At 39.6% G+C, this 20,583-nt stretch overlaps 1 protein-coding gene across 1 annotated transcript; it reads left to right on the top strand.

Annotated features, from left to right (window-relative positions):
- Positions 1–3,095: 3,095 nt before the first annotated feature.
- Positions 3,096–12,697, top strand: gdf7 (growth differentiation factor 7). Its single transcript, XM_063007718.1, has 2 exons — positions 3,096–3,339; positions 11,712–12,697. Exons 1-2 carry the CDS (start codon positions 3,096–3,098, stop codon positions 12,695–12,697), a joined length of 1,230 nt encoding a protein of 409 aa, XP_062863788.1.
- Positions 12,698–20,583: the final 7,886 nt, after the last annotated feature.

The following is a 20,583-nucleotide window of genomic DNA, read 5'->3' as shown; positions in this document are numbered from 1 at the left end:
CACTAACAAAAAATAAATGGGTGTCCACAAACTCATCACTGAAAATCTGTATACAGTATCCAACACACAGTAGACCGTATGTATGTGCTAATAATGCGATTATACTTCCTCTCACTAGATGGAGACACACTCAAATAAACCTAGTTAAGAGGACATTCACGTGTTCCTTCCTTCACTAGCTTCTTCATCCTAGTCAGTCTCGCAATGACTCCAGTGCCACTGAAAAAACACTGAACGTAATTCAGAAAAACACCCTGGATAGGGTGCCAGTTTATTGTAGGGTAACACAGACTCATGTTTACTCATATGTAGAAGTGATTAAATATCAGAGAATCGTTCATACTGCATCATACACTAACGTACACATAATGTAACGATAGCATACTGTTTATTCACCAGTTTTCTCATTTTTCATTCCATTTTGAATTTCAGTGGTGCTATCGGCCGGCCGGGCGTCTGCATTGACATGATTGACTATTGACTATTGTCCAGGAGGGTGGCCGAAACAGCCTAGCCACTGGAAAGTTCACTTGTCAGTGCGCTCTCAACTCCGGTCCTAAATCCAAATCCAAATAGGAGGGTTGAGTCAGGAAAAAACATTCATGTCCCAAGCCTGTCATAATGAAGCCTTATGGTCACTCTCTGGAGATTATGCCTTGGTACAATGAAAAGGTGTTAAGAGCATGATATAGATGACAGCTCAAGGGACATTGAAAAACAAATATAGTCTGCAGAATTGGGTAAGGAAACTTTGGGCCATTGGGGTGACAAAGAATACAAAATTATATAAATACGGACATCTACAAGGATAATTTCATTAGCACAGACAGTTTATATAATTCAGAGCTCTTGTTCTGAAACTAACAGCTACATGAACAGTTGTAATGTAACTTTTAATTCTTAAATTAGAAAATCACTTAATTAACATTCTAGCTTTATTTACATTACTGCACTGGAGGAATAGCCCACAAGGTGAGTGGGGTTCTGATAGTCTTGTGGAAATTTTGGCCACCTAAAATGGGGTCAGTGGCCAAAAAGGGAACCGCACCCCTGCTTTAACCTTACACAGTACCAAAAATTACTAGTGCTTGTGCTTAGCAAATCACAGCACACTTTAATTTCGACTGGTCCTTCGACAATACTGATATTGGTCTTTTGTTTGTGGTTGTTATCTGGTCCATATTAAAATTTATGTATTTTTTATGTTTTCAATAAGACATTTTAAAAGCTTTGACTCCAGTCAAAATCAAGCTGTCCTTTTACCATCTGTCGAGTACTTTTTCCTCAACTACTTTGTACTCACTGGGACGAATCAATCAAAAAACCCTTGGATGAGCAATGAAGCATCTTTCAGTCGCTATAATTTACTACTACTGGACAACTGCTTGCCAATATGAGCCATAAAATGTCAGTCCAAGTTTTGGATCACTGTTGATGCAGCAGGGAGTTTATCCATCTACAGGCCTACAGACCAAACTCAAGGCTTGACAATACTTTAGTGTGGCAAAACAACAGCTCCAGCACAGACATGGAAGTTTGTTATGCATGTTATTTTGTTGGAGAACTGTTAAAATGTGTTAGCTATCTACATGATATAACCAAATGTATGTGAATATCTGATGTATGAGCTAGCTGGACATTTAGTTCCAAAACCTTGGACATTAGTAAGGAGACCAGTTTAAGGCTATAACAGCTTCCAACATTTTAAAAAGGCTTTTCCAAGGATATTACAGAGTAGCAATGGAAATTTGTGCCCAGTTAATCAATAGAGCTTTGTTGAGGCCAGGTACTAATTTTGTACAATAAAGCCTGGCTTGCACTTCAGTACAATTCATCACAAATATGTTTAATGGGGGTACGGTCAGGGTTTTGGGCAGGTCACTGGAATTCCCCCAGCCTGAACTCATTAAGCCATGGCTTTATAGAGCTCGTTTTCTGCAGAGTGACATAGCCATGTTGTAACAAGGAAGGGTCTTCCCCAAACTGTTGCTACAAAACTGTAAGCATATATCTTCAATAGCATACATTCTATACACCGCTTAGCAATAGGTGAGGATGAAACACCTGAACTTAAGACTTAGGAGGGACATCCACATAATTTTTGGCTAAATAGTTTGTGTAGGTGTGTAGGTGTTCTATAATTCACCTTGTTCATGTATACATTATGTAAAAGCATTATACTGTGCTAAGTGCAAAAGTAATAACTAACTAAACAAAATGTTATACATTATCATAATATGTTTACCAGTGTTAAAAATATAACCTGCATTGATGTCATTTTCATCTTGTTTCATGGTGTAAGACTAGTTTTTTAAAATACAGATACATTAATGTATTTTAGTTCATCAACTCAAGGTATTTTTTGTGCATTTGTGCATTTCTTTTTTATTTATTTATTTTAGAACCATATTTGAATTGATTATGTGCTACCTATACACTGTTGTGAAAATAATTTGCCTGCATTGCTACTATGAATTGTAAGATAAAATACATTTAAATAAATAATACAAAACAAAGTGAATTCTACATTGTTTTATTACACTACATAAAATGTGGTATTAGATAAGATTATTAATCAATGCAATTTAAGAAATTAAAATACATTTTAAATGTATAAAATAATTTTAAGTAAACATTTTGTTTTCAAGAATTTATGGGGTTGCCAATAAATGTGCCACATGGTTTTGTTAAAAATATTTATTATTTATTAATATATTATTTTTATTAAAATATTTTTTTTCACTTTAATTAAAGGTTGGAATTTACTCTAGCCCACCACTGCTGCATACATACATACATACATACATACATACATACATACATACAAATAGACACGACAGACTGAACAAAAGGATGCTCACAGAATATATGGACACTATTGGTTTTGCTGCATCTGGACATCACTTGGCAGCTGGAGGTTGCCAGATCTTGCAGTAGTTAGCCTGTGGGGGCGCTGGCAGTGTTTGGACAGCAGGCGTTCCCTCACACAGACCGACCGGAGTTATTAAGTCAATGTACAGGCCGAAAGGGGGAGTTGATCTGGAGTCAGCACTACCCGTGCCTGGTTCCCCGCTTTGGGGCAGACATCCGTGGACATGCATAGCAGAAGGAGCGGAGCTGGGTGGCTGTGGCTCGCGGTGTGTTTGGGTAGCGCGCTGGAGGTGCAGGGGGCGGAGAGGGTGCGGAGGGCGCAGGGGAACAGCTCGGCGGTGTTAGTACCGGACTACATGCTCTCATTGTACCGCGCTCAGTCTCAGCTCCAGCGCTCCGGCTCCAGCTCCAGCTCGCGCGCACGCAGACGCACCAACACCGTCACCAGCTTCATGGACCTGAGCAGAGGTGGGCACACTCATCACTCACCAGGGTTAGATGGCATGTAGAGAGGGGGGATGACAGAAACATTATAAACTTTTCTTTATTTCCTCTATACATTCATTATATGTAGATGGTGTTAACGCAGGGTCAGTGTATTAATTACATTTGTTACTGATTTGCTACATTTTTGGCAACTACACACCAAAATCCCCCTGCTGCTGTTGTTACTGCTCATATACGCCTTTTCTCAATATCTGTCACAAGATTTTATGATGTTTTTATTGTGCATAATGTGATTGATATAAAATAAAAAGATGCAAAAATGTAAACTATCTAGTTGCTTGGAAATTAACATAAAATTAAACAAACAAACAAACAAGTTATTGGCCTCCAAACTGTACATCATATACCTGTCACAGTGTTCTATACAGGTAGCCTTTATCATAAAGTTATAATTATTTACAGATCAATAAAATAAAACAATAACCTCTGCAAACTAACATGTATCTGTTTTCACACATAATGTCGCTGTTATTAAAATAGGCCAGCTGCACACTCAGTTGTGTAACAAGAGAGTAATATATGCACCGACACCTGACAATACCACAACACCCAGATGTGAACACTTTGCCATTTTAAAAATTTATCATCTCATCAACTCGCCAAAGCTGGGTGTAAATAACTGTAGACCTATCACTGATTTGGTGTGATTTAAGCAATCAGTGATTTGATAATAAAGTTATTGCAATGCATAAATCCTCATATAAAAATTCGCACATCTGGACTGTACACTCTCCAGATGCACTGTCTTTCCAGATGTTATGTTACTGAGCCAATCCATATTCCCTATAACTCGCTACACCCACATGTTGTTCATATGTTGCTTTATATGCAGGTCTACACTGCATGTAATTTGCCCAGTCTAGTCTTGTTTAACCTGATGCTGCTCTGTTAAAGTCTTTGTGTAGAGGAGAGCGGGCTTGGTTGGCAGGTTTGGCATATATCAGGTAGGCCTGTCATGAACTTTTAGCCGATGAATAATTCTAATCCAAATACCTGTGATTAATGTATTTTATGCCAGTTATATAATATTGTACTATAAATGACAGACATACATAAATAAGCATGAACAATAACTGTAGCATATAAAACCTACTATTAAAATATACTAAAAGGAACTCCAGCAAACCTAACCATTAAACAATTAAATATAGTTACACATTGTCCATGGTTTAAAGGCAATGAATGACAAAACATATAAAAATTGATAAACAAAGTATATGATAATGAGTCTGATATTTTGCTTGTTAGGTGATCAATTAATCGATATGGCAGTCCTAATCAGGTATACAGTGCATTATGATAATCCAACTTGACCGAACCCTAGATATTTATTAAAACTAGTTTAATAAAGTATTGTGCTGCTGTGCCAACCTGCACTAAATTAAAATTAGTTACCACATTTTATGTTGAAGCTTCAAATTAAAAAATATTGAATTCAGCCATACAAATTCTCTTTTAACTTAATGGGCACAAATTTCCATGCAAATACTTAAAAGTTTTATAAGAAGCTTTCTCAGAAAAGTGGCTTTTGTTATAGCTGAAAAGGTCACATAGAGGTCACTGTGTGTGTTTCCGTGTGTAAAATGATTTACATTTATATCCAACACTGAAATCTCTTACAATTGGAACTCTGCTTGGATAAGTTTTGCACACCTGGATTTGCACAGTTTATCATTATTCTTGGCTCTGAAACTCTTTTAGATTAAATGGCATGCATATGTAAACTGCTTTCTTCAGGACCAATTGAACAAATAAGAAAATGACCACAAAGCCACCCAGGTGTTGTTTTTGGATATTGATGTGTTGAAAGGTGAACTGTCACCTCAGTCTAAATTTGCGTTCACTTTGGTAGAGTTTCCGGTATTTCGCTGCAGTCATCCATCACTTAACTACCACTCTAACTGTACTTGCTTTTAAAAAGCACCCCATATGGATGCTTCAACCACCGTGTTTCACTTTAAGGATGGTATAAGCCAGGTGATGTGCAGGCCCTGTTTAAAGACATAGTGCTTTATGGTCTGACCAAAGATTTTAATTTTCATCTCATTAGACCAGATGATATTTTTTCCTTTACCTGCCATTTAGTAAACCCCAAGCTGTTATATGCATTTTAATCAACAGTGGCTTTCTATCTTGCCAGTCTGCCAAAAAGGCCTGATTTATAGAGAGCTAAATACATAGTTGTCTATCCAACAGGTTCTGCTATCTCTGTTCAGGACTTTTGGAGCTCTTGAGTGTGACCATTGGGTTAGTTCTCACCTGTCTGGCCAAGGCCCTTCTTGTCTGGTTGTCCAATTTGCTCAAACAGGCAGCTTGAAAAAGGCTCAAAGTTGTTGTATCAGGCTTCTTCTATCTCAACATTATTAGGGTCACTGTAAACACTGAAAACCAATTTGGGATGCCCAATTCCTTCGAGTTCATGGCTAGGTTTTTGTTCTGGCAATGTGAACCCAGGTGTGTTTTTTTCAAACTGTCCAACAGGTGGACTCCATCTGAGTTGTAGACACATTTACTTACCATATAGAAGCACTTTGTAGTTCCACAATTACTGACTGTAGTCCATCTATTTCTCTACATACTTTTTTGCCTGCTTTCACCCTGTTCTTCAATGGTCAGGACCCCCACAGAGAAGGTATCATTTAGGTGGTGGATGATTCTTAGCACTGCAGTGACACTGACATGGTGGTGGTGTGTTAGTGTGTGTTGTGCTGGTATGAGTGGATCAGACACAGCAGCACTGCTGGAGTTTTTAAATACCATGCCCACTCACTGTCCACTCTATTAGACACTCCTACCTAGTTGGTCCACCTTGTAGATGTAAAGTCAGAGACGATCACTCATCTATTGCTGCTGTTCGAGTTGGTCATCTTCTAGACCTTCATCAGTGGTCACAGGATGCTGCCTATGGGGCGCTGTTGGCTGGATGTTTTTGGTTGGTGGACTATTCACAGTCCAGCAGTGACAGTGAGGTGTTTAAAAACTCCATTAGTGCTGCTGTGTCTGATCCACTCATACCAGCGCAACACACACTAACACACCACCACCATGTCATTGTGACTGCTGTGCTGAGAATGACCCACCACCCAAATAATACCTGCTCTGTAGTGGTCCCGGGGAGTCCTGACCATTGGAGAACAGCATGAAAGGGGGCTAACAAAGCATGCTCCTATATGGTGAAGTAAAGCCAATAAAATGGACAATGTGTGTAGAGGTGGTTTTAATGTTATGGCTAATCAGTGTGTATGTATATATACAGGGGTTGGACAAAATAACTGAAACACCTGTCATTTTAGTGTGGGAGGTTTCATGGCTAAATTGGACCAGTCTGGTGGCCAATCTTCATTAATTGCACATTGCACCAGTAAGAGCAGAGTGTGAAGGTTCAATTAGCAGGGTAAGAGCACAGTTTTGCTCAAAATATTGCAATGCACACAACATTATGGGTGACATACCAGAGTTCAAAAGAGGACAAATTGTTGGTGCACGTCTTGCTGGCGCATCTGTGACCAAGACAGCAAGTCTTTGTGATGTATCAAGAGCCACGGTATCCAGGGTAATGTCAGCATACCACCAAGAAGGACAAACCACATCCAACAGGATTAACTGTGGACGCAAGAGGAAGCTGTCTGAAAGGGATGTTCGGGTGCTAACCCGGATTGTATCCAAAAAACATAAAACCACGGCTACCCAAATCACGGCAGAATTAAATGTGCACCTCAACTCTCCTGTTTCCACCAGAACTGTCCGTCGGGAGCTCCACAGGGTCAATATACACGGCCGGGCTGCTATAGCCAAACCTTTGGTCACTCGTGCCAATGCCAAACGTCAGTTTCAATGGTGCAAGGAGCGCAAATCTTGGGCTGTGGACAATGTGAAACATGTATTGTTCTCTGATGAGTCCACCTTTACTGTTTTCCCCACATCCGGGAGAGTTACGGTGTGGAGAAGCCCCAAAGAAGCGTACCACCCAGACTGTTGCATGCCCAGAGTAAAGCATGGGGGTGGATCAGTGATGGTTTGGGCTGCCATATAATGGCATTCCCTTGGCCCAATACTTGTGCTAGATGGGCGCGTCACTGCCAAGGACTACCGAACCATTCTGGAGGACCATGTGCATCCAATGGCGGTGCCGTGTATCAGGATGACAATGCACCAATACACACAGCAAGACTGGTGAAAGATTGGTTTGATGAACATGAAAGTGAAGTTGAACATCTCCCATGGCCTGCACAGTCACCAGATCTAAATATTATTGAGCCACTTTGGGGTGTTTTGGAGAAGCGAGTCAGGAAACGTTTTCCTCCACCAGCATCACGTAGTGACCTGGCCACTATCCTGCAAGAAGAATGGCTTAAAATCCCTCTGACCACTGTGCAGGACTTGTATATGTCATTTCCAAGACGAATTGACGCTGTATTGGCCGCAAAAGGAGGCCCTACACCATACTAATAAATTATTGTGGTCTAAAACCAGGTGTTTCAGTTATTTTGTCCAACCCCTGTATATATATATATATATATATATATATAGGTATATATGAAATCTACATATTTCTTTATTAACAAACTGTATATTATTTGCTTATACATATACAGTATATAACTTATATTAACTGCATATTTCAGACATTCCACACAGATATTTCACTCTTCTAAAATAAGTCATTTTAAATAACACATACGAAATGTAAAGTTAAATGTGTGTTACCTCCACCATCTGTGATAAATAAAGTTCACTGGCGTGTTGAGCTGAATGCTCGGAAAGAGCGTGCGATTCACATCCAGGTGTTGCTGATAAAGAAAAAAAACACTTAATTCAAAACTCATGCTCAAATACGCATTATTGCGTACAATAGCGACTTCACAAAATGTAACTTTGGCTGTGGTGGCTTATTTTCCCGCCTAAGAAAATAGTGTAAAACCTTAAGAACACCATTCTTCATTTAATGAAGAGACTGGAGAGATGGAGAGGTCAAACCAAAGTGCAGTGCAGCTCACATCCTGTTATCACCACCTAGTTAAATTGTCATTTATAACTGTAAAATAAAAACATGTACAAACTTAAGTCAGTACTGAAATGTCCTACTAACAGAAACACAATTAATTATTTCATTGTGATATATAAATAAGAAACATGCTGTTATTTATGATCTTATAGCACTGGTTCCCCTTAACAGTGGCCGCATGTATTAATCAGTAATTTATTAATCAATAAATTATCTGTGAGGCATAATTTGCTATTCTATTGTAATGTTTTGGCATAGTCTTTTTTATGCCATCAGTAACCCAAAGCATTTACGGTCATACCACAGTGGGATATTCCGCTAGCACACCAGTGCCGAGATTCTGAACTCCTCCGTTCGAAACTCAGTGTTGCCAACGGTCTGCTGGGCGCCATCTGGCGGGCACAATTGGCAGTGTCTGCAGCAGATACTAATTGGCCATCGTATCTGCAGGGTGGGGGCCGGACTATGTGTGGGGTGTGATCTTTATACGCTGTGTAAGGACCCTGACTGGCGGAAGAGATAACTGAGAAGTGGATGGTTGTGCACGTGTCGGAAGAGGCGTGTACAGCGACATGCTCTCCTCAGGTGCAATCGGATATTCCTCAGCAGCAGAAGACAAATTAAGTGCGCTAAATCAGGAGGAAAATGGGGAGAAAATGCATTAAAAAAATACAAAAATGGGTAAAACATGTTAAATGTTATCTTAATCTTTTGGTAAATTATTTGGATCTATCTAGCTACACAGATCAGCCATAACATTAAAACCACCTCCTGGTTTCTACACTGTCAATTTTATCAGCTCCACTTACCATATAGAAGCACTTTGTAATTCTACAATTACTGACTGTAGTCCATCTGTTTCTCTACATACCTTTTTAGCCTGCTTTCACCCTGTTCTTCAATGGTCAGGACCCCCACAGGACCACCACAGAGCAGGTATTATTTAGGTGGTGGATCATTCTCAGCACTGCAGTGACAATGACATGGTGGTGGTGTGTTATTGTGTGTTGTGCTGGTATGAGTGGATCAGACATAGCAGCGCTTCTGGAGTTTTTAAATACCGTGTTCACTCACTGTCCACTCTATTAGACACTCCTACCTAGTTGGTCCACCTTGTAGATGTAAAGTCAGAGACGATCTCTCATCTATTGCTGCTGTTTGAGTTGGTCATCTTCTAGACCTTCATCAGCGGTCACTGGACGCTGCCCATGGGGCGCTGTTGGCTGGATGTTTTTGGTTGGTGGACTATTCTCAGTCCAGCAGTGACAGTGAGGTGTTTAAAAACTCTATCAGTGCTGCTGTGTCTTATCCATTCATATCAGCACAACACACACTAACACACCACCACCATGTCAGTGTCACTGCAGTGCTGAGAATGATCCACCACCCAAATAATACCTACTCTGTAGTGGTCCTGTGGGGGTCCTGACCATTGAAGAACAGCATGAAAGGGGGCTAACAAAGCATGCAGAGAAACAGATGGACTACAGTTAGTAACTGTAGAACTACGAAGTAATTCATATGGTAAGTGGAGCTGATAAAATAGACAGTGAGTGTAGAAACAAGGGGTGGTTTTTATGTTATGCTCAATTCAAAGTCCATAGGGCACAATGGAAGATAAAAACAATGCTTTGCTCTGTAATGCTAACAAACATTTCTTTAATTATTAAATATACTTTCTAGTTATTGGTTCTCTGCTGAACTCTACATAGTAGTAAATACAATGTGTAATTAAAACTGGTTACATCTCCATAACTAGCACTAACTGGCTCAATGTATAGAGGTGCAGTCTGTGTTAAAAGACAGGTTGAGAACCTTTTTCTGAGAGAAAGGATAATACAGTTGTTTTGAAAGGTTTGAAATTGAATTAACACCTCACATCGCTCACATCATCCGACATAATTCAACTCCACGACCTCTCAGTCTCTGAGGCTTAGAAAAACCTTGAGGGCAAATCTGGCCCCATGTCGTAGACCTAAATTTAAGTGGGGGGATTGGAATGAAACCTCATTCCCAGGTCATTTTTTAGGTTATGTCATTGTTTTGCCTGGCGAGCAGATATTACCTCTTTGCCTAGAGACCCCCCACCTGTGTTAACCTTTTATTTTGACTCTTTGTCCCAGCATGAGACAAAGTCTGAAATGCAGCTTCCAGTGGATGCCTCTATCTGTTTTACTCCCTGAGAGCAATATAGGACAAACCCAGTCTGTGTGGCTGTTCACAGCAGATGCTTAACTGTTTGCAATTACTCGTTTTCCTAGTTCTTTTTTTGTGATATGCAGTCAACACGATAAAGCCAGATCTGGCCTTGGGTCCTCGTGCTACCCACTTGTATTAGAAGAATCCCCTTCATGTTTTAACCATGGAGCTGTGGTCTGCGTCTCAGGTTGCACAGTGCTCTGGCTGTTACGGTTGAGCTAGATGTCAAGACGTCAGCATTGAAGTTTGTTTTACTTGTTGGGTCTGGTCCCTCTTAGCAAAGCTCTCGTCTGCATTGCTTCAGTCACGGATGGCATAGTGCGACATGGGCTTAGAATAGATCTCTTTCTTTGGGGAACATATGCAACACACAAAAACTGATGTGGGACAATCATCTCCATTTTCACACATGTTGATTCAGAAATGGCTGTTGAGAAAAACATCTTAATAAAAATGTCTCATTAAAATGGTTAACTTGTAGTCTCTAATCATCTTGGAGTCTCTTGCTGGTGGGTAAAATAATCTCAGCACTTCGATGCTATAAGAACACAAGGGTCAGGTAATTTCCAGTACATAGTTGCAGTCTGAGGTGTTCGACCATTTAAAACAGCTAACATCTAATTGTGTCCCCAGGCCACCTACCACTCCTTCGAATTTATTGCTTGCTCTTGAGGAGCATAGCAGAAGGGAAGAAAGGGGCTTGCTGAAGGCCACAGGTCTTTTTAGCATCCCATCAAGCTCACTTCACACTCAATCAGCATAATTAGGAGATGCTGCCAAGGACTGAGGCAGTCTGACAGGTCAGCCAAACTCTCTCCACCTTACCTTGGCCCAGTGTTACGTGCCTCATGTTTGAGGAATCCAGTCCAGGCCCCCCAGTGTTATTTTCATTAAGCAAAGCTGACCGTGTCTGTATGGCATTTTTAGCAAAAAAAGAGGCCATTCTGTAGACCACTTGCAAACAGGTAATGGAATGTAAGAATTCTACTCAGACAGCTGGGACCTGTAAGTTCTCTAAAAGTTAAATTAACATTGAAGCATTATTGAAATTCCTTGTAAGCAGTGCATTTTTAAAGTCTAAGATTGAACTTCTTGTCTTGATACTGTTGATTTTTTTGTACACTTGCAGATGAGCCTTCTGCTGAATCCCAACAGCAGTACATCTTTGACCTCTCCGGTCTTTCGAGGACAGAGGAGCTGGTGGAGGCAGAGTTACGAGTGTTGCGGAAGCTGCCATCTGACCTGGGAAAAATACTGTCCTTTGGAGGAAGCATGTATCGTCTCTTGCTCTACAGCTGCTCCTTTCTGGGCTTGTCTGCCAAGCCTCAGCTGCTCACCTCTAAGACCATAGACATTCTAGATGCCGTTTCGAACACTTGGGATGTGTTTGACATTGGAGCAAGTGTAAAGGCCCATCGTAAAGTGCACAGGACAGCTCAAGGACATAAATATATGTGTTTCAGCATAGCTGTTGTTTCTGACCTAACGCATGAATTAGTGGACCCTACTTTACTTGGTCTATCTTCAAACAGCCAGCAGCGGCACGAGAGAGCTTTGCTGGTTGTCTTTTCTCATGCCCGCAAGAAGGAGAACTTGTTTAGGGAGATCCGCGAAAAAATGAAGGCGATGCACATGCTTGATGGTGACGTCAAGGGCAACAGACGACCCAGGCGCCGCCGGAAGAGGAGAACAACCTTAGCTGGCCGGTCAGGGGGAGCCGGGACAGTTGGCGGGGGTGGGACTGGAACTGGAGGTGGGGGTGGAACAGGAGGTGGGGGCAAAGGAGGCGGTAAACGGAGGACTCGTTGCACTCGTAAACCGCTCCATGTGAACTTTAAAGAGCTGGGCTGGGATGACTGGATAATTGCGCCACTGGACTATGACGCATACCACTGCGAGGGCGCATGCGACTTCCCACTGCGCTCGCACCTTGAACCCACCAATCATGCCATTATTCAGACGCTAATGAACTCTATGGATCCAGAGTCAACGCCTCCCAGCTGCTGTGTGCCCTCCAAGCTAAGCCCTATAAGCATCCTGTACATTGATGCAGGGAATAATGTGGTGTATAAGCAGTACGAGGACATGGTAGTGGAAAGCTGTGGCTGCAGGTAGCAGCAAGAGTTTGGGCCGGACTGAGGCCCAGGGACTCAGACCCCAAAAAGGGTCCAATTGCAGCATTGCCAGAGTCTAAGTGCCTGAATTCTAAAGCGATGCCATAGATAAGTCTGTTTGTGAGCTTGTGGGAATGGAGTGATCAGAGTGAGGCTAGTAGGTCACGTTGTTGGCGTTCTGACCAATGAATTATGAACAACCCTCTTTGGAATAGACTAAATTATCAAGTAGAATACACAACTCTTAGATCAGGAAAAGATTAAGGCCAGAAATTCCAGAAATTACACTGAATCCTTATAATGTAAACGAAACGATAGAGCGCTAAAGTATGCTTACAGCGACTGAAAAAATGTTGAACTACTCTGAACTCTCGAGTCTGTCAGAGATTGCATGCGAGTCTAAGAGTAGGAAGTGCTTAATAGTTGAAGGAAAAGTTTATAAGAGTTTAATAGCTTTTAAAAACATAAATAATAGGACAAGAAATAATGGTCCTAGTCAATGGCAGCAATGTTTAGTACTTTATCTTACAGAACTTGCTTTTCCATTCGAACCATGAGTTGCTTTTATAAGCAAGAGGCTCATCTGCTGATTTATTGGGGATGACTTCTGAATTTTATATCAATATAACCCACACACAGATGATGCTCCCACAATGTGATATCCTACATTCTTTTCTCAGAATGAAGGACAGTGTTTGACCGGTCTATCTGAAAACCGTCGGATTTTATTTCAAACACGTCTCACGCTAAGTTGCTTGAGAATTCCGAACGTGGGAACCAAGCAAATTAAAAAAGAAATATGCATTGCAGACTCTGCTTTTGGCATCTACAGGACTAGATATGACTGTGTTATGCATGATGTCCACATGTGTAAGCAATACATGACTTTGCTGAACTCTGCAACCTCAAACCTGCTAAAGATGTTAGAAACCAAAGTCTAATGATTTTTGGAGTCTATATTTCACTGTATAACCCAACCTGTGGCAGGTCAGACTGCGTATGCATACTGCACATGATCATTATTGTGGCCTTGCACTGAATACTTGCTGAAAGATTTGAGATGATGGGTGGTAAATTGACACGAATCTGGACTCATCTTTTGCCTTTAGTACAGTTTTAGTTCTTCTTTGAATTCTGCAATATAAAACTGATTGTTTTGTGGTGAGATGTTTATTCTACAAGAAAAAGATCTTCTCTGAGGAATGTAGATGGTTGAACTCTCAACTTTGCACCAAGCAAACTTTTTAATGCCATCAGCATCACATGAATATCTTCTTCCCCTTAAAGCTACTTTAGAGCGGTCCAAAAGTGGAAATCAGATGGCGCAATATCCGGACTATAAGCTCTCTCTCAGACTCTCAGACACAACCAGTTACTACTCCTCCCACAGAAACTTTTTGAAGATCCCTTGTATAAAGGTTTATAGATCAAGAAGACCTTGGAAGGTACTTGATTTTATCCTGGTGTCCAAATTCTCAACTCTTTTAAATCATTATTCCATTATCATACTGGAATAAGGAAACATTGTTATGAAAGAGTGTTTGCGGGCCGCTCATATGGCGCAGAGGTAAAAACACATGCTGGAACCAGAGCTGGGATCTCGAATACATCATATCGAGTCTCAGCTCTGCCTGTCGGCTGGGCTGAGCGGCCACATGAACAACGATTGGCCTGTTGTTCAGATAGGGGTGGGATTAAGCCAGATAGGGTCTCTTTCTCATAACTAATACAATTACGACCTCTGCTGGCTGATTGATGGAGCCTGCACAGAGATGGGAAGAGAGTGCTGTCAGGGTGTGTCTCTCCGTACAAAGTGTAGGTGACCAGATGCATACGGCTGCCGCCCACATGTCGGAGGGGGCGTGGGTTAGCTTTGTTCTCCTCAATCAGAGTGGGGATCGGCATTGGTGGAGAGGAAGCATGACACAATCGGGCAACTGGACGTGCTAAAAGGGAGAAAAAAGGGAGAAAATGCATAAACAAAATATAAAAAAAAGTGTTTGCATCATAATCTGCAACTGGTCCTGTAAAATGGTCTCACCTTATGGTTGCGAGACGGACATGAATAGCAATTACTGAACCCAATGACAAGATACTTACCTGACTGTCAAACTCTTCTGTTTGGACTCATTCTCTGTTAGTTGCTAAAACCTTACATAAAATAGTAATAGAGCTGCTTTACAGCTATTAATTAGCGATTACCCTTCAAACTAACCAGTGAAGCTATGGTTGTAATTGTGATCTCATCATTTTCGAAGCTGCTATGTTGACGTTAAAAGTAATCCTTCCAATTCTCTGCAAATAAAAACCCGTGATGTAGAAGTTTTTTTTTTTTTTGACTTGTAACCTTTTGGATTTAGTACCATCCCAAACCAAAACCAAAACCAAGTACCAAGTGTCTTATGGGAACATACACCATATACACTCTTAAACACAGTAAGATTGGGTATGTGCAGTGAACACTTAGCATTTCAGTAAAAGTTGTGAGACTGTTTTAATACTGTGGTGTTGGTTCTTCCACCAATGTGGATATAAATTGTATGTACTATCATGTGTTCAATATTTGACTCATAGTGCTAGAGTTTTACATCCGACTCTTTCTGTTCCCTTCCGACATTAAATAATGTTAGATTTGGTGAGGTATTTATTATTTCTGGCGAAAGTAAAACATGTACAGATTTGAAATTATGAGTGTTCATTCTGTGCATGCAGTAAATCTTCTGAGGTCATCTGGAGTACCACCTGGGACAACTTTAAATACCATCGGCGGTACACCGACAGTTTTGTCATTGCCCATTTTATGAGCTACTCCTACCATGCAAATGCGTTTACCATGGTAGTGAAATTGTAGTGTGTTGTACTGTTTTAGTGTATCAGGTGCATTGCAGTGCAGTGAAATACTGTTTACACTTACTAGTCTCTTTTTAGGCACCTTTTTTTATCAGTGGGCAGATGTTGATCACAGGTCACTGTTGGCTTTTAATTTTTGGTTGGCAAACTTTTCTCATGCCAGCATTGACATTAGGCCATTTGACAATACAAACAACACTGCTGCACCTAATACACTAACTAACCACAACACACACTACCATGTTATTACCATGTAGTGCCATTGCAGTAATGATAATGGCCCAGCACTAAAATAACATCTGTATAGTGATTTCCCTTCCATTTATGGATGGGGTAGAAATGAGTGACAGTGTCAAAATGAAAGAATGGCCTACAATCAATAAATGTACACACACAAAGTGCATTTATACACCGATTAGCCATAACATTAAAACCACCTCCTTGTTTCTACACTCACTGTCCATTTTATCAGCTCCACCTCCCATATAGAAGCACTTTGTAGTTCTACAATTACTGACTGTAGTCCATCTGTTTCTCTGCATGCTTTTTTTGCCTGCTTTCACCCTGTTCTTCAATGGTCAGGACCCCCACAGGACCACCACAGAGCAGGTATTATTTAGGTGGTGGATCATAAATACCATGTCCACTCACTGTCCACTCTGTTAGACACTCCTACCTAATTGGTCCACCTTGTAGATGTAAAGTCAGAGACAATCGCTCATCTATTGCTGCTGTTTGAGTTGGTCATCTTCAAGACCTTCATCAGTGATCACAGGACACTGCCCACTGGGCGCTGTTGGCTGGATATATTTTTTCTACATAATTTGAAATTCCCTAGGTGGCGTTGTCGGATAAAACAATAAAATACTAAAATGAAATAAAACTTTGTAGTTTAGGTGAACCATCTCTCAGTGTGGTTGGCAGTGTGCCTACCCCACACTCTTTGAGACTGTTCCCTTGTTGCCCCTCGTGCCCATACCCCCCTCCCCCCCAGAATGCTGAGGAATGTTCCACCACCCAAATAATACCTGCTCTGTGGTGGTCCTGTGGGGGTCCTGACCATTGAAGAACAGCATGAAAGGGGGCTAATAAAGCATGCAGAGAAACAGATGGACTACAGTCAGTAATTGTAGAACTACAAAGTGCTCCTATATGGTAGGTGGAGCTGATAAAATGGACAGTGAGTGTAGAAACAAGGAGGTGGTTTTAATGTTATGGCTGATCAGTGGATCAGTGTGTTTTCTGCAAATAAGAGCCAGAAGTATACACACAGCACACACAATCTTAGGTTTTATGTCCTACATAACGGTTTTTTTTTTTTACCTCGAGCAGCTGCTTTTGATTGCACTCACCAAGTTTCAGATAGAGTTACAGAGTTCAACCAAATTTGCTGGTTTTCTGGCATAGACTTGACTTTTCAAAACATATTCTTGCTAGGATTGTGGTTAAGACTTTATTTAGCAATTCCGAAACCAGTTTTGATGTGCATTTTGGGTCAGTATCCTGCTGGAACACTGAATTGCATCCAATATTCATCCTACTGGCTGATGAGTTAATGTTGTGTTAAAGGAAAAGGAAGATGACCTCAAAATTCCTTATCTCTGATAATCAACAAACTTTAGTCATGCTTGAAGGTGCAAATTTTAAAGTATCTTGTTTAAAGTTTTGTTTTTCTTGCAAAGCAGCGTTTAAGCCCATTTACTTTGTAATGACATGGCATGCCATAGCTGTACTATGTGTCATGGTAGCCTTGGGATTCAAATGATTTCTTTAAATGTTCTGTTTGTAATGTTCTGTACTTCTCAGTTCTTTTATAAGTTAGCACTGGCCAACAAAATAGTGAGGGTCAAAAAATTGTTGGGGGAAAATGAATTATTACAAAATATTTAGACCCTTTGCTGTAGTGCCTGTTAAAATATCCTTAAGAAGCGCCCAGGTGGCGCAGCGGGATATTCCACTAGCACACCAACACTGAGTTTCTAAACTCCTCGGTTCGAATCTCGGTGCTGCCACCGGTCGGCTGGGCGCCATCTGGCGGGCATAATTGGCAGTGCCTGAAGCAGATACTAATTGGCCACCATATATGCAGGATGGGGACCAATAATCCTGAAATTGACGAAGCTTGTCACGGCTTTGTACCATCCCAAGTTGGTCATTTGGCCAAATCAGGCACCTGGGCAATAAGGGAATAAATATTGGTAATACTGGAAAAGGGCAAATCCAAATCCAAAGAAAAAATTAAACCAGTATTTTAAGTTTTACATGAACGCCCCAGTTACAAACCCTGTAAGCATTGGAATGTGTTGAGTTTTGTTTATAAACAGAATAACAGTTTGGGTCATTGCACTGAACCTTGTTCTGTCATATCAGAGAGACATGATTGATAAGATACAGACATGATAAGACTGCTTTTTTAACACTTTTAACCTACTCATTTATTGTTGGTTCCAACTGTTAATGCTTCCAAAGAATACTTTAGGTCCATGGACAGATGCACACAGTCAAAAAATACTGGTACAGCATGCTGAATGATGCTGAATGAAGCTGCTCTTAAATCTGTAAGAAACACCGTTAAACAGCTTGTTGTGCCTTACAATTTGACATCAGCCTTTGAGAACATTGTTAAATGGTAGTATGTGTTTAAAATCATGACAATGATTGTAAATCTGATTACATCAACATGTTTAGCCAGGATTTTTGGAAACTGCACTGTATACACCAATGCTACACTATGTTTCCTTCTTATAGATTTCTCTCCCCCACTTATGTGTTGGTCTTAAATGAGGTGGAATAGTCAGTGAGTGAACAGACTTGTCTTTGTGTGTGTTTGTAATAATTGTAAAGTACCAGCCTTAATTTAATGCTTTTCCCCTTATAGACCTCTGTATTTTTGTAAAATGTATAGTAAAAAGTATTGTTATATATAATGACTCATACACAGGAAATATTCGACTGCAACTGCCTTAAACACAGAAACCATGTTGAACTATGGACTATGTTGAACTATTGCCACTGTGAGTGTGTGTAATATATTAGATTGTACATAATTCGGTTGTAAATGATCTGTAAACATGTATTTTTCACTGTTTGGCAATATAATTCATATTATATACATGTGTGTATACTTATACTTCTATATAAATTTCAAACCCAAAATTTAGCAAACATTGTAGCGTTTTTTTATTCCATCTTTTATGTAATTTTTGTATAGATGATTTTATTAAAGAAGACTTTATTAACAAAGTGTTCCTGCAGCAGTTCTTTCTCAGATGTTTTCTTATTTTTGGCAGCAAAGTAATAGAAAAAAGATTTGTTATTGTTATTCAAAATATGATACGTTTACATGAGCTGTACTTTTTTAAAGTAGTATTTTATTAATATTTCTTATTCCTATCTATGATGTACCTTTCTATATTACAGGTCCATTATTAAAATGATAATATACATTAAATACATGGCCTACATCACATTATTACTGAATATTCCTTCTTTATTTTGCCAAAATAAAATGATTATAGGTATTTTTGTATCACAATGTCTTAAATAGTCATGTGGTGCAATGATTTAAACATACAGTGCCATATTAAGTATTTGCCCTCATAATTTCCTAATTATATGCAACACACAAATTGTTTTTGAAATGATATATTCATTTATTTAAAAAGTTAGCAAACATTAACTGTGGTTCAATCAATTATGGCCAGTCACTTAGGCCCTAAAGCATCAAAGCTGTTGGTATGATGTTTGTATAGTTGAGTGCTGTGGTAACTTTAAGTAAAAATGTTCCACCTGTTATTTTTAGTACACATCAACACTTTCTTAATAAGTTGTTGATGCACTCTTGCAGGAATTTTGATATGCTGTTCACTTCTAGGTAGCTTTTACACTGTTTTAAGTTTCCTCATTTAGACAGAACGGCTTCCACTGTTCACCTCACATCCATGAATAAATTTTGCTCCACATTGCTGAAAGGTTTTATTTTAGTGATGTTTAGATTTAGCAGGGCAAGCAACTATTAGGCCAGTTAATTTAATTTCAGTTAATTTGTTGACTTAGTAAACAAAATGCCAATTACTTGTTTACACAAAGTCAGTTGGTAAATAACTGTTGTCAATAAGTAATTTTTTACTGTCTGTATTTTATAGTGACCTAATTTGTCTGAAAGAAATAAATACTTTTCCACAGTATATGTGTATGCAGATGAACCCTAAAAAAAATAACAGTTTGAACTGTTAAAAATAGTATTGGTCCAATAAATTGGTCCGCTTTGGAAGTATTTCAATCGACTTGTTCATAAAGTCTGATTTCCTTTGTAATTTGGTGACACAAAAGTACTTTTATAATGCTGTAATTTTGAGAAAAACTGACATTATGTCATGGATTGGTGATTTATCAGGTGGTTTGACCCCAGTTTAGCTTCAACCATCTTCCTAAATATTCTGAAATAAATTAATTGGACTAATGACTGCTTGGGTAATGTGAGGAATAATCAAAAATAGTTGTGCTGAACTTATCACAAAAAAATAAATGACTGGTAACAGGTGATTCTATCATGACAGGCAAGGATGGAAGAATTTAGATTACAGATGTTAAATTAAAGGAAAAAAAATTAAAGACGCAAGTGTTTTACAATACATTTTACAAGCTTTTGGGCAGTTAATCCCATTCTTAATGGCAGATCCTCTCAAGCTTTGACAGACTGCATTTTGTTGAACCACTCAAAGAAATTCAGAGACTTATCATCAGTCGTGTTTACTGGTACACAAAGCAAAAATGCCACTTCTAGATCAGATTTTTTTTAATTAAAAAGGCATCATAACTCAATAGTATGTTCTTCTAGAACATTATATATGAGTTAATTGTATATCGGTCAAAACTGGATAATGCACATTTGGATCTACTTTTTATATCAGTCAAGTGGATGTTGGTACAGAAACTGAAAGGAAGGAAAACGAGTAACTACTACAATGTCAAACAAAGCCTAACGAAGACCAGTGGAACAAATTTGATCCATTGCAGATGATATTTGGCAGGAAA

This window comes from Trichomycterus rosablanca, chromosome 13, assembly GCF_030014385.1.
Source record: "Trichomycterus rosablanca isolate fTriRos1 chromosome 13, fTriRos1.hap1, whole genome shotgun sequence".
Lineage (NCBI taxonomy): Eukaryota > Metazoa > Chordata > Actinopteri > Siluriformes > Trichomycteridae > Trichomycterus > Trichomycterus rosablanca.
This window is presented reverse-complemented; position numbering and strand designations above follow the sequence as displayed.